Genomic DNA, 13,750 nt, shown 5'->3' with positions numbered 1-13,750 from the left:
ATCGCCGAGCCAAAAGGGTTCCCACCACCATTAATGCGGTCCTGCTCCCACCACCCAATGAAGAGGTTGGCATAGGAGGGGGAAAATTTTGCCCCCATCGCAGTACCAGCCACTTTCCTTTGACAACTATGGGGTGCTATGATAACTCTCAGCAGGGCCTTATGGGTGGTGGTGAAGTCTAAGTGGTCAGGAACAGTGTTCCCTCTAAAGCCAGTTTGTAAGTGTGCCAACAGTGAAACAGGTAATTAGAGCAAATAGCAAACACAATACAATTCATACTGCAAGGTGTGGTTCCCTCATTAACTGTTTCAATGCTGGGCAGCTCTCAAAACTGGCCTTAGAGGGAAAACTGGCCAAAGGCTTAGTCATTGTGCTATATGGAGAGGACATGAGGGGCATGGCTAGATGATCTTGGCAGGGTTGGGGTGTGAGTATGCAAATAGGATGATGTTGGTCATTGCTGGGTGGTTTATATGGCATAATTATTTTAGAGAAACCAGTATGAGGATAATAAGAATTTTAAAAACTAAAGGGTTTGGGGAGCTCTGAAATGACAAGTAAATAATTTGAATATGTTTGTGCCTTGCAATAAAATAAAACAAATATTTTTTATAGCAAAGTTATATTTATTTATTCTGTGAGTACATTGATATTACTTGTAGATATCAGAGCATCAGGTCATATACTACAACAATATCCTCAGTACATTGTGTGCAAACCAGTTGCACATATACAGTAAACCCAAGAAACACAAGGTATTAAGTCTCCCTGTAAGATTGCTGCAATAACAGTGCACATGTAGCTTATTTATTGAATATAATCTGGATCTAATAAATCTTACAAACACTGTTTATCTTAATGACAATATTATAACATTTCTGCCTGGCATATTCCATATATGGGAGTTCAGATAGTTTAATTAACAATGATATTGAGCATATGGAGTAGGGACATGCTGGCAGTTATAAAACAGGAAGAGTTGTGCAATAGGAATGTTATGATAAACAAAAAAGAATAACAGCTACATAGTTTCAGCAGATAAAGAAACATTTACTTTTTAATAATAAATTTATAGCACAACAATCATGACATATTTATTCAAAAATATGATGCTTAGTGTGAAGTATTTTAGATAACAAGACACTTTCAAAATAACAAAGACTATGGCAGAATTAACCATATATAGGTATCAAAAATGGATAAAGGATAATGTCATAAGGGTACCACCCAAAAGTGCAAGTCATGACAGAGTGATCTTGTTGACAAGGTTTGGTTATTGTTATTGAAAGTGTTAATTTATGGACATTATCAGTTGTTAGAATTAGGGGTTAGGGATGATAGTGAATATGAGATGAATAAGACTTTTTTCACAGGAATCTTTAAAGGGACATTGTACTTAAAATATTTTATCTATATGGAAGAGTAGCATTTAAAGGGACATTATACACTTTGAGATTGTAATATAAAATGTTTATTATTGTATAGTAGGAACACTTTGAAATATACTTTCAGTATTTATTCTGTCACAATTTTCTTGTGAAATTATGAGCTTTATAATTTCCCTGAGTGTCTATAATGTAATGGGCGTTGCAATGTTGAAACCTAGGTTTTCTTTATCATATCTATTCTGCTATGGATGATTCAGGGCAATTTCAGTGTAGAACACAGCAATGTTAGAGATACTTTAACCCCTTAAGCCATTTTGACATAGGTACTATGTCACAGAGTACTTTGCCTAGCATGCCCTGTTGATGTAGCCCCTACATCCAACCTTCTGACTCATGCTGTGGTCAGCAAAGTTTGCAGCCAGAGGCAAAAGGCATCTGACTTCATATGGTAAGGAAGAACTGATTTTTCTTCCTTTAGCCTATAAAGGCAGATAACCGATACAGACACTAACACTCAGTGTCACTGTCTGTATCGGCTTGCGGTGATAACATAGAGGGTGTGGGAGGGAAGGATAGAGGCGGCGGGCGGTACATTGCAGGAGGGGGATGAAGGGCAGAGTTCCCAACTCTGCAGATAAAGGATTTGATGAGGGAGGGGAGGGAGGGTTCTCTATGCTACAGAAAATAGTAATGACAGGGAGGAAGGGGGTCCGTAGGAATGCTCACTTGGAGGGGGTTCCCTACACTACAGAAAAATATTTTTATTAAGAAATAATGGGGGGGAAAAGTAAATAAAATTACTATAAAATGGGTACTGGCAGACAGCTTCTAGAGTGATGGGTGAGGGTTAGAGACCTTTTTGGGAGGAATCAGGGAGATGGGAGGGTTAAGGAGGGATCCCAACAGTAAAAAAAAGAATAAAAAAAACCCTTAACCTGCACTGTAAGACTGTCTGCCAGTACCTTAGATGTTGGTGGCCAGTAGGGGTTGAAGGAGGAAAGAGAGCTCTTGGGAGGGATCAGGAGGGAGAGGGTAATCTCTACACTGCATATAAAATTAACCTTACAAGCTACCATGATTAACCCCTTCACTGCTGGGAATTTCAGAAATGTGGTTTGCAGGCGCAATTATAAGCCTTCTAATTATCAAAAAGCAATGGCAAAGCCAAGCATGTCTTCTATTTCTGAATAAAGGTTATCCCAGAGAAGTTTTTACAACCATTTGTGTTGTGAATGCACAAGCAGTATGTAAATAATTTCAGGGAGAACACAAAGGCTTTTGAAAAAGTTAATCATTTTTTTTTATATGATCGTATTTGCATGTGAAAAAAAAGTAGCATGAAATATACCAAAATGGGCCTAGATCAATACCTTGGGTTGTCTACTAAAAAAAACCATAATGTGATAAATAAAAAATAAATGTAATTAATATAATTTTAAAAAATACATAAATGTCTTATCCTCAGCCTAATGTTTGCTTTGGGTACTTCATTGTACAGTGGATAAAAAAAAAGTCTACACACCCTTATGAAATTGCAGGTTTTTGAAATGTAAAGACAATGAACAAATAGTTCATTATTAGGAATTATTAGGATCATTTTAAATAATAATAAAAATAAATTACAAAAATTACACCACCCTGAGTCCGCACACCACTCAACTAATACGTTGTGGAATCACCTTTTGCATTTTTTACAGCAGCAAGTTTTTGTGAATAAGTCTCTATTAACTTTGCACATCCAGACTTTGGAATTTTATCCCTCTCTTCTTTACAAACAAGTCAAGTTTCCTTCAGATTGTGATGGGATCTTCTGTGTACTGCTCTCTTTAGTTCATTCCACAGGATTTTGATAGGATTGAGGTCTGAGCTCTGACTGGGCCATTCCAAGACTTTGATTTTCTTTTTCTGAAGCCATGCCTTGGTCAATTTGAATGTAAGCTTTTGGGTCATTATCATGTTGGAATCTGAAATTCCTCTTCATTTTTCTGACAGAGGCCAACAGGTTTTGTGACAAATATCTTTATATTTGGAGCTATTCACTATCCCATCTATCTTGACTAGAGCCCCTGACCCCCTGAGGAAAAGCAGCCCCAAAGCATAATACTGGTACTACCATGCTTCAAAGTTGGCATTGTGTTCCTTGGATGATGAGCTTTATCGGCTTTGCACCAAATATATCTTTTACAATTTAGTAGACTTACGCAGCACTGAATAACTAGTTTTTCAGAATATTCGTGTGCTGCACTATTCAGTATTCGTTTTGCTTAAAACATAGCAAATACTTAATATACACTAACATTTACATATTTTTTTCTTAAGAACAAATGTAAATGTGATCTTGCTGCAGGTAGCACAGTGTCACCTTTGGATACTGACCTATAGCCTGCTGAGGAGCCTCGCTAATCAGAATATTAGTACAGCATATCACAGAACCAGCGCTAAAGGACCTTCTTCTTTAGCACAGATGGGGGACCACTAATCCAACGCTTCTTTACAGACACCAGTGCCTAATTATCCTATTAGCACAGCCCTGGACTCTGTGAAGAAGTGCGGATTAGCGTGATCCCCCGCATGTGCTATAGGATCCGCCTTACTAATGTCCCTATTAGCACAGCCCTGGAGTCTATGAAAAAGAATAGGATTAGCAAGGCTTCCCAGCACGCTACAGGTAAGTATACATATAATTTTAAAGAATAACAAACATACTAATGAATTATATTCTTTATTCTTTCAATTAGTGCATTCATTCAGATATTCATTTTGGTAAAATGAAATAAATATGCAAATTTTCATTACGAATTTGTATTCATAATGAAACAAATGTACAAGCCTACAATTTAGGCTGAAAAGTTAAACCTTTGTCTAGGCAGACCATAGCACATGTTCCCACATGGTTTGGGGTGAAGGAATCTTTTGGCATAATCTAAACAGGCTTGGGTGTTTCTTTTTGTAATAAAGAGTTTCTGTCTTGCCACCCTACTGCATAAGACGTGTAGAATACAAGAGATGGTGGTCTCATGCAAGGAGTGACCGGCACCTGCAAGAAATAAATTTAGCTCTTTCAGTGTTGCTGCTGGCCTCTTGGTGACCACCCTAAGTTTTCTCCTCATCCTCTCATCAACTATGTTAGGTCGTCCTGATTTTGGCAATGTCTCTGTTTTTCCAGGTTTTCTCCACTTTTTGATGATGGTTTTGACGGTGTTCCTTGGTACATCTAGTGCCTTTGATATTCTTATTATATCCCTCTACTGATACTTTTTAACAATATTAGCACTTTCAGTTTCTTTGGTAACTATTCATGGACCATGGTTCTCCCAGTAGGATGCAACCCTAAACATTCAAGCAAATGCTACAGCAACAGCTGACTTTAATCTTTGTTTAATCAGAATAATTCATTATTTATGTGCAGACTTATGCAATCATTGTTATGTAGTTTTTATTTAAAATGTTCCTAATAATTAACTTTTTTTGTTTTGTTTAGTTTTTTTGGTGGATTTTTTGTTTGTTGGAAGATCACATTACAGTTAGACATTACATTGTTATTATTTCTGTCTACATTTCAAAGACCTGCAATTTCATAAGGGTGTGTAGACTTTTTATATCTACTGTATCTAGCATTATATTTTGCCATAATACATATGAAGTAAAAACTGTTTAAATGTAAACTGAAGCTAAAATATAAATACCATATGTACACTTTCTACTTATGTTCATTGACTTACAGATACTTCTTACTAAATGCTCAAATGGGCATTAGCAGGACGTGCTAGTCAGCCAATGTATTAGCAGGAAGTGCATATCAGTCAATGGGCACTTGTAGGAAGTATACTAATGATACTGCTGTGTTAGTTTCAATTTAAATTTAAAGAACCAGTAAACACAGTAGATTTGCATAATGTCTACTTTCACTCCAACTGTACCATGTGACAGCCATCAGCCAATCACAAATACATACACGTACCATTTGACAGTCATCAGCCAATCACAAATGCATATACGTTTACGGAATTCTTGCACATGCTCAGTAGGAGCTAGTGACTCAAAAAGTTTAAATATAAAAAGACTGTGCACATTTTGTTAATGGAAGTAAATTGGAAAGTTGTTTAAAATTGCTGCTCTATCTGAATAATGAAAGTTTAATTTTAACTTAAGTGTCCCTTTAAATAGCCTTCACTTCACATGTTGTCATGCAAAGAAAAAGGAAATATAAATTAAATATGTGCAATGTATATTCATATAATGATAGAACATTTTAAAGTACAATTTACTTAAATGGAATGGGTCACTTGTAAAGATGATTAATATTCCATAATTTGTTCACAGCAGTTTGGAAGTAAACAAAAAAATGTAGTGTTATCTGTACTAATCATTCAAAGGAAAATTAACTGAAAAGAGGTTTTTGATATATTGGTCCCGCAGAGAATGTTCCTTTAGTTGATTGTGATACCTTTTAATACCTTTTAATAAACTAGCAAAATCAAGTTGTTTTTTTTTTATTCCATAAACTTTCAAAACCTCACAGGTCTCTTCTTCACATGTAGATAAAAGCTGCCTGACATATTTATTTTGTACATATAATATAAAAGGTCAGTTCCCAGATAATGGGATACAAAGTTAGTCCTTATCAATAGTTTCCCATGAATGTTACCTTCAGATGTAGTAGGCAGATATGGAGGTGTGAAAACTGTAGGCTGAATGGCTAGGATATTTTATAGTTTCACACCTACTCATAGTGTGTCATAAAGCCAGAGTCTAAATTCAAGGCAGAAGTCTGGAGTTTTCGGACAAGGGTATTTGTTTACCCACTGGGGTTTCTTGATCTGGGTGGTACATGCAGTGTCTGTGATGGTTCATCCTTTTGTGTAGTGGTTATTTTGTTCCCCCTACACTACACAAAATGAGGTGTAAATCCAAATACAAAAGGATGTATAAATTCAATTAAACTGCCTTTTATTATTATCATTACTATTATTATTACTATTATTATTATTATTATTATATGTACATGATATATAAGCCTCTCCTTGTCAGACAGCTATTATCTACATCTGAACAAGAGACCTATGAGGTCATGAAATGTTATTGAATAAAAAACAACAACTTTATTTTGTTGGTCCATTAACAGGTATCACAATCTATTAAAGGAACATTCAAAGGAGAATTGTCAGTATTTAGGGGTTAAACTGCCCTACTGTATTGGACCAACATGATAAGACTTGTTGAAGGTTCCCATCTCTGATAGGTCCAATCAAGTAAACACAGGCTGCACATAGATAATATAACAGAGAATAAGCTGAAAACTGGTCTTGTTCCCAGTTGAATAGCTACCACTTTTGTTGGACAAAATTTGAAGTAAAATTTTAAATAATTCGTGAGGATGAGCTTTTAATAAAATTACTTATTGTATCAAAATTTGAACATAATTAGGCATTAATTTTAAATTGCTTGAGGACATCAAAGCAATGGCAGATTCTAACTATGCCATTATTTTATGTAATCATGATGTTAACCATCTTCAAAACAAGTGTAAAAAAATGCACACTTAATAAACAAGGTTTTAAACCAGTGGTTCCTAAAGTCGGCGATGCTGTCTGGGGTGGGCAGTGGGATCACTCAGGGGGCCACTAATAGGCATAAGAGATGAAAGGGGGCACTGGGATTAAAATAGGGGGCACTAATAGAAAATAATTGGAAGAGGTGCAAGTGGGCCCCTCTAAATATAAATATAAAAATTATAATTTGTTGTGTTTTATCCTAGGTGCGCAAAGCAAAACAACTTTCTAGCTGTGTATTTGAAGTTTTACTTCTCTTTGCCAATGCTTCATCAAGGCTATTTCATCTGTGATAGTTCAGGTTTATTAGCAACTTTTTTTTCCTCTCACTAAAAAAAATTGCAACCACTTTTACTGTAGGTTTGTATTCTTTGTTTTGCCAGTGCTGTACATTAACATGAATTATTAACATTAATTTAGTTTAGAATCGTTGTGTAGTAGCAGGAAACACAGCAAAGGCCTGTTGTGCTTGTCTGAGTAGCTTTGTACACAGTCAACCATCTAAGGTTTTTAGCTTTTCTGTCATCAGAAAAAACCTGGTGGTGCACTGCATAACAGTTTGGTAAGTAGGATACACTTTCTATTAAGATGATTTATTTGTGCAATATTACAAATATACTCCAAACAAAGAAATAAACTCCAGATCTCCGACTATGGCAATTTAAGACTGCTGCAAAGAGACATGAAACTGGTATAACTTTATTAAGCCCATCCAAGTTTAACATAACCAACACTTTTAAATGTATATGCTTTTTAACACTATGATTACTTGTATCTAAGCCCCTGCAGACTGTCCCTTATCTCAGTGCTTTTTAAAATTTTGCATTTTAGCCAGTTAGTACTGGTTCTTGGGAACCCATTATCATCATCATGCATTGGGAGTGAGCACAATGTTATCTATAAGGCACACATGACTTAGCACTGTCTGGCTGTAGTGATTGGGAAAAAAAAGCAGAGAAAAAGAGATAAGGGGTGTCTTCTAGGGGTTTAGAAACAGGCTTAAGTGCTAAATTATATTAATATAACAATGTTGGTTAAGCAAACCTGAGTTAGTAAATGGGTTATCTATCTTTTTAAACAATTAAAAAAAAAATCAAAGTAGTCTGTCCCTTTAAGTAATTACTAAATGGGGTTTATAAGACACCTGAACAGTCACTATCAACTTTAAAAAGCTGGTATCAGAAGATAAAGATAATACAGTTTTAAAACAATTAAAACATTTCTTTTAAAATTTGAATATGTTTAATTGTTAATCCTTTAGATTGGGTTGTGTTATTAATGAAAACAAAAAAAAACAATTCAGTACCAAGAACCATGCGTTCATAAGAAGACAGAGTAATTATTAAGTAAATGGTGTTTCAGCCTTTGACGAAGCGCATGCATGAAACATGTCAGGCGCTCCTGTTTGTAACCTTTTATCCTTATTTGGTACAGCCGAATAAACGATATACTTTGCATGACTACAGCTCCAGCGAGTTTATGTTTGATATTTTGTGTTGTTATTAGAATAGACATGTGCATCGGGACTATTCGGAAGCAAACCAAAGCGGAATATACTGTCCGCCAGGGGTATATGTCTGTTTTCTGAGCTGGATTTGTTCTTGTGAAAGAGCAACACACTAAGATCTGGATTTGCACAGATTTTAATGTGTTGCACTTTCAGAAGACGACATACAGCTCAGAAAATAGTTAAATGTTGCTGGCGGCCATGATATTCCACGTTGGTTGCTTCCGAATACTCAAATGTACATGCCTTGTCATGGCAATGATCTGAAAAGGTTTGCGAACTAATGTTCTAAACAATAATGTGTGTTTTAACTTTATAGTAAAAAGAAGAAGGGATAACCTAATATAAATAAGGGCCTCTGAATACTGTTATATAACATAGGGGTTCCCATGAACCTTTACTGAAATAAATGCACATTTTTTCACAGCAGTATTACCACAGTGACCGTCTGGTTTTTAAATCTTATTTTGAAAAGGGGAGTCTGAGCTTTAAAATAAAGGTTTTGGGGGGTTTATGTCTCTTTAATGAAAAGCTTAGAAACCTCCTTAAAAAAGTGTGTATTTTAATTATTTAAAAAAAATTGTTATTGAAAAAGACACACTATTTAACAGGGAAGGCTTTTAACCCCTTAAAGACCAGCAATGTACCCTGTGCGTCACTTGTCTTTCTATGGGAGTCTGTTATAGCACGGTCTCACTGCCAGCGGCAGGAGGGAGGGAGGGTCTAATAGTGTGGTCTTGCCACTCACAGCAAACAAGCAAACCCATAATGACCTGTTAGGTTCAGGGTACTTCACGGTCATTAAGGGGTTAAAGCTCTGGGTTATTTTTCAGACAAATTACAGGAAAGGTGGCAGAAAAAATAATGAAATATTTTTTACTAGGCATAATTAAATATTTTATGTTACCATCTCAGAGGTCTCAATTGAGGCCTGGCCTGCACCTCTAGGGGGCCATCTGGCACTGTATTCAGTAGTCTCTTTGCTACAGGGGAGACTGGTGGGGCCCGGGCCCCATCTGTATCATGCATGGCCACTCTGTGTGCGTCCCCCCTGCATATCAGGAATTAAAGTATAAGGAAAGTGTATGGATTTGCCTTTACAAATATGGTGGAAGGATTTCCAAGATGGCCGTCACAGTGGAGCCATAAAGAAAAGCCTGGCACTATATATTTTTTTAGGACAGCTGCTCAGGTGCATATCTTCTGGTGCAGACAAACCAGGGGGAAATGTCAATTAACAATCATTACTTCATTATTTTTTTATAATTAAAAAGTTTAAAACATTCAGATTTTAAAAATCTATGCATTTTTGTTTTAAAGAAACAATTCATTTGTTGCAAAAACATGTGAACAAGTATCCTAATAGCATGCTCACAAAACGAGTACATAGTTAGTTAAGAGGAGAGCTCATAGCAACACATAAGCTGTAGTTAATGAGAAAGCCTGCATGTATGCTCAGTTCAGTATTGCCAATGTGCAATATTTTCAGTTAGTGGTGCTATTAAGTGCTATCAGGTCTGAAAATTTCCACTATTCAGAGAAAGACATTTAAGATGAGTTAGATATACGTTTTTTTCCTAGTAACCTTTTCTCTTCTGAGTGGTAACTTTTGTCCACTGACAGGAAAATGATGGTGATATTGTCCTACCCCTGCTCACACAGTGCTCATTTTTTAACGGTCAGGTGCATAGAATATTTTCAGGATACAGTTCTCCAGCATTCAGTTACGGGGTAGGGCTTAAAACCTTCATTTGCATAAGTTAAAAAGGATTTATTCTACTTTTAAGTTAAAAAAACCCTGTTGCTACTTATTTAAATACACTCTACTTGTTGTAGTTACAATATTCACTCCTGTATCTCTTTAAAGGAAGCAATGCTGATTTCATTGTTTTGCGTACAAGGCACAACATGTAACCTTAATTCCACTTTGAATTTTGTATTTGGTCCTTTAAATATTTACCTGCTACACTGTTCTGTAATGTATTTCTAGTTTTCTTAATGTAACATGGTTGCTATAAGGAAACATTCATTTTAATTATTCACTACGCAAGGAAAATGAAAAGCAGATTACTAGAAAAAGTAGTTTAGTTTGAAGGTCAGTCAGCTCATGCATTTAATGCTATGGCCACTAGTGATTTATTGTGTAGTCTTCTGTTTAACCCCTTATTTGCTATGCAGTGCGTTGCCCCTCTCTGCCAGATAAATGGTTAATTGGTATCTCAATGCAGATAATGTATTAGTATCATAAAAGTTATTCCTAAAAACTGTACATTTTCCTTAAATCAACAATTCTAGAGATAATCCATTAGAAACATTACATTCATTTTTATTAACAAAAGCTTAATATTCTACTCTATTCCTGGTCCCATGTCTTCTGCTGATGGGTCACATCTCTCCCTTATCATATTAGTATTCTTCCTTAATTTTTGCTTTCTCCTCCATCAACCTCAAATTGTTTTGTTTGTTCCATACTTTCAACCACATTACCCTCCTCTCAGAATTTATTTTTCAGGCTAAATGTCTTTCTTCTTGGCTTCTTTTTTCTAAGACCTACAAAGGCTCATACCTTGCTCTCCAAAGTAAATCTTTATTTTCTCTTCTTCCATTCTGTCAATCCTCTCCCTCTAGTGTCTTACTTTCTCTGTCTCTATAAAGTATATTTCTCAATCCTCCTTTCTTGTTTAATCTCGGACACATTGTCCCCTGTGCAATGATAATACCCAACCCCATGTGTCTCTGATTGACCAGCAATCAGTAGAGAAAACAGAAATATATTGATGCCTCCAGTTTTCATACAGAGAGATGAATTAAAAAGGGTGACCAAATTCCCTTTTAGCAAGATTTTCCCTGTTTTCAGGGACTGGTCCTATTGTCCCCGGAAAAGTCAATATTTTTCATTTTTAAAATGGAATCATTTGTTCTTCCAGAGCCTGTTACTTGGCAGGTGCTATAGCATGATTACATTACACTTGGTCTTGAGCTACATTCCCTTGCAATAGGTGATGGAGAGCATTCCCAACCTAAAAACACAATGTGTACAATATTTATTATATGTGAAATAGTAGGTATAAACCATTAAGAAATATATGATAAGTTTGGTGTTGAACTCATCTAGTTAAATGTTTTGGTCTACATTTAAACCCAGAGAAGAATAAAAAGCTCTTCAGAAGCTTTTTACTGATGTCAATAATCTGGTGGCTTCCAGGATATGTCACTTGTGGTTTAAATTTGCATAAGAAAATATATATCTTTAGGATAATGTGAAAAAAAATCCAGTACATTCAAAATGGTTTTCTCTTTCTCCAAGTTTGAAAAGTCTATTCACTCAAAAAACATTTTCTTCAGATGGCAGATGGCCCTGGTGGTCCACGTTGACCAGGTAAGCCACGAGGTCCTGGAATTCCTGGTTCACCCTTTTCTCCTGGTGCTCCATCTTTTCCTGGAAACCCTATTATTCCCCGAAGCCCTGGCTTTCCCTGGAGCCCTGGTGGTCCTTTTGCACCTGGTGGTCCATCTGGTCCTAGAGGTCCAACATCACCTTTATTTCCCTTTTGACCTTTTGAACCTGGTGGGCCCATGTTGCCCTTCTCACCTTTGATGCCTTGCACTCCTTTTATTCCAAGAGAACCTCTCTCTCCTTGAGGTCCAATGACACCAGGAAGCCCCCTTGTACCTTGTGGGCCAGGAGATCCTATTTCACCTGCATCTCCTTTTTCTCCTCTAAGGCCTATTGAACCCTTGATCCCTATATCTCCTTTCATTCCTCTTGGCCCTGGAAGACCTGGCTTACCTGTTGAAGACAAATTAATCACAGTGATATTTAGAAAACAGCATTTTATCAGTGTTTAATTAATTAAATTGATTAAGTTTTTAGCAAAATATGTCATTATATAGTAAATAGCAAGGTGAACATATCTGATTAGGAGCCTGATAAAGTTGCTGCAAGAGTAACTTGGGACTAAGTTGGGGCTAGATTACGAGTGGAGTGCAATTTTACGTTTGCGTTTGAGTGTTACATCCGCCAGACATAGCTTTTTGCGCTCAGCAGTTCACACTTGTATTAAGAGTTTAAAGTAAAAAGTTTTTACTCGAGTGCACGCATACTCACAATAAAATATAGACTACACAAGGTCGCAAGCACATAATTGCATTCCCCTATAGACTTTAATGGAGCCATGATTTGAAAAAAAAAAAACAACCCCTAACCAGTCACGCAAATCTGATCTGGGTTATTTAGAAGCGGAAATACAGAAGCTTATATGGCATAATGTACATTCTAATATTCTGAATATAGAAGAATATGTTCTATAATTTTGTGAAATATATATTCCTATATATATATATATATCTCATGGAATTTAGGTTAAAAAAAATAAATATATATATATATATATATATATATATACACATACATACAGTATCTAACAAAAGTGAGTACACCCCTCACATTTTTGTAAATATTTTATTATATCTTTTCATGTGACAACACTGAAGAAATTACACTTTGCTACAATGTAAAGTAGTGAGTGTACAACCTGTATAACAGTGTAAATTTGCTGTCCCCTCAAAATAACTCAACACACAGCCATTAATGTCTAAACCGCTGGCAACAAAAGTGAGTACACCCCTTAAGTGGAAATGTCCAAATTGGGCCCAATAAGCCATTTTCCCTCCCCGGTGTCATGTGACTCGTTAGTGTTACAAGGTCTCAGGTGTGAATGGGGAGCAGGTGTGTTAAATTTGGTGTTATCGCTCTCACACTCTCTCATACTGGTCAATTGAAGTTCAACTTGGCACCTCATGGCAAAGTCTCTGAGGATCTGAAAAAAAGAATTGTTGTTCTACATAAAGATGGCCTAGGCTATAAGAAGATTGCCAAGACCCTGAAACTGAGCTGCAGCACGGTGGGCAAGACCATACAGCGGGTTCACAGAACAGGCCTCGCCATGCTTGACCAAAGACATTGAGTGCATGTGCTCAGTGTCATATCCAGAGGTTGTCTTTGGGAAATAGACGTATGAGTGCTGCCAGCATTGCTGCAGAGGTTGAAGGGGTGGGGGGGAGGTCAGCCTGTCAGTGCTCAGACCATATGCAGCAAGCTGCATCAAATTGGTCTGCATGGCTGTCGTCCCAGAAGGAAGCCTCTTCTAAAGATGATGCACAAGAAAGCCCGCAAACAGTTTGCTGAAGACAAGCAGACTAAGGACATGGATTACTGGAAACAACAGGTGATGAGTACAAAGACAGGTGTGTCTTGATTACAGTCAAGCATGGTGGTGGGAGTGTCATGGTCTGGGCCTTTA

General features: G+C 36.6%; 1 protein-coding gene across 1 annotated transcript in view; it reads right to left on the bottom strand.

Annotated features, from left to right (window-relative positions):
- Nucleotides 1-605: 605 nt before the first annotated feature.
- SCARA3 (scavenger receptor class A member 3) overlaps nucleotides 606-13,750 on the bottom strand; it is a 103,402-nt gene continuing 90,257 nt past the window's right edge. Inside the window, exon 5 of the mRNA XM_053709497.1 lies at nucleotides 606-12,237. Within this exon, the coding sequence (XP_053565472.1) occupies nucleotides 11,789-12,237 (449 nt within the window). The 3' untranslated portion in view covers nucleotides 606-11,788. The remainder of the gene's footprint in view (nucleotides 12,238-13,750) is intronic.

Source organism: Bombina bombina, chromosome 4, assembly GCF_027579735.1.
Source record: "Bombina bombina isolate aBomBom1 chromosome 4, aBomBom1.pri, whole genome shotgun sequence".
NCBI classification, from domain to species: domain Eukaryota; kingdom Metazoa; phylum Chordata; class Amphibia; order Anura; family Bombinatoridae; genus Bombina; species Bombina bombina.
The sequence above is the reverse complement of the archived record's forward strand: the minus strand, read 5'-3'. Positions and strand labels throughout refer to the sequence as shown.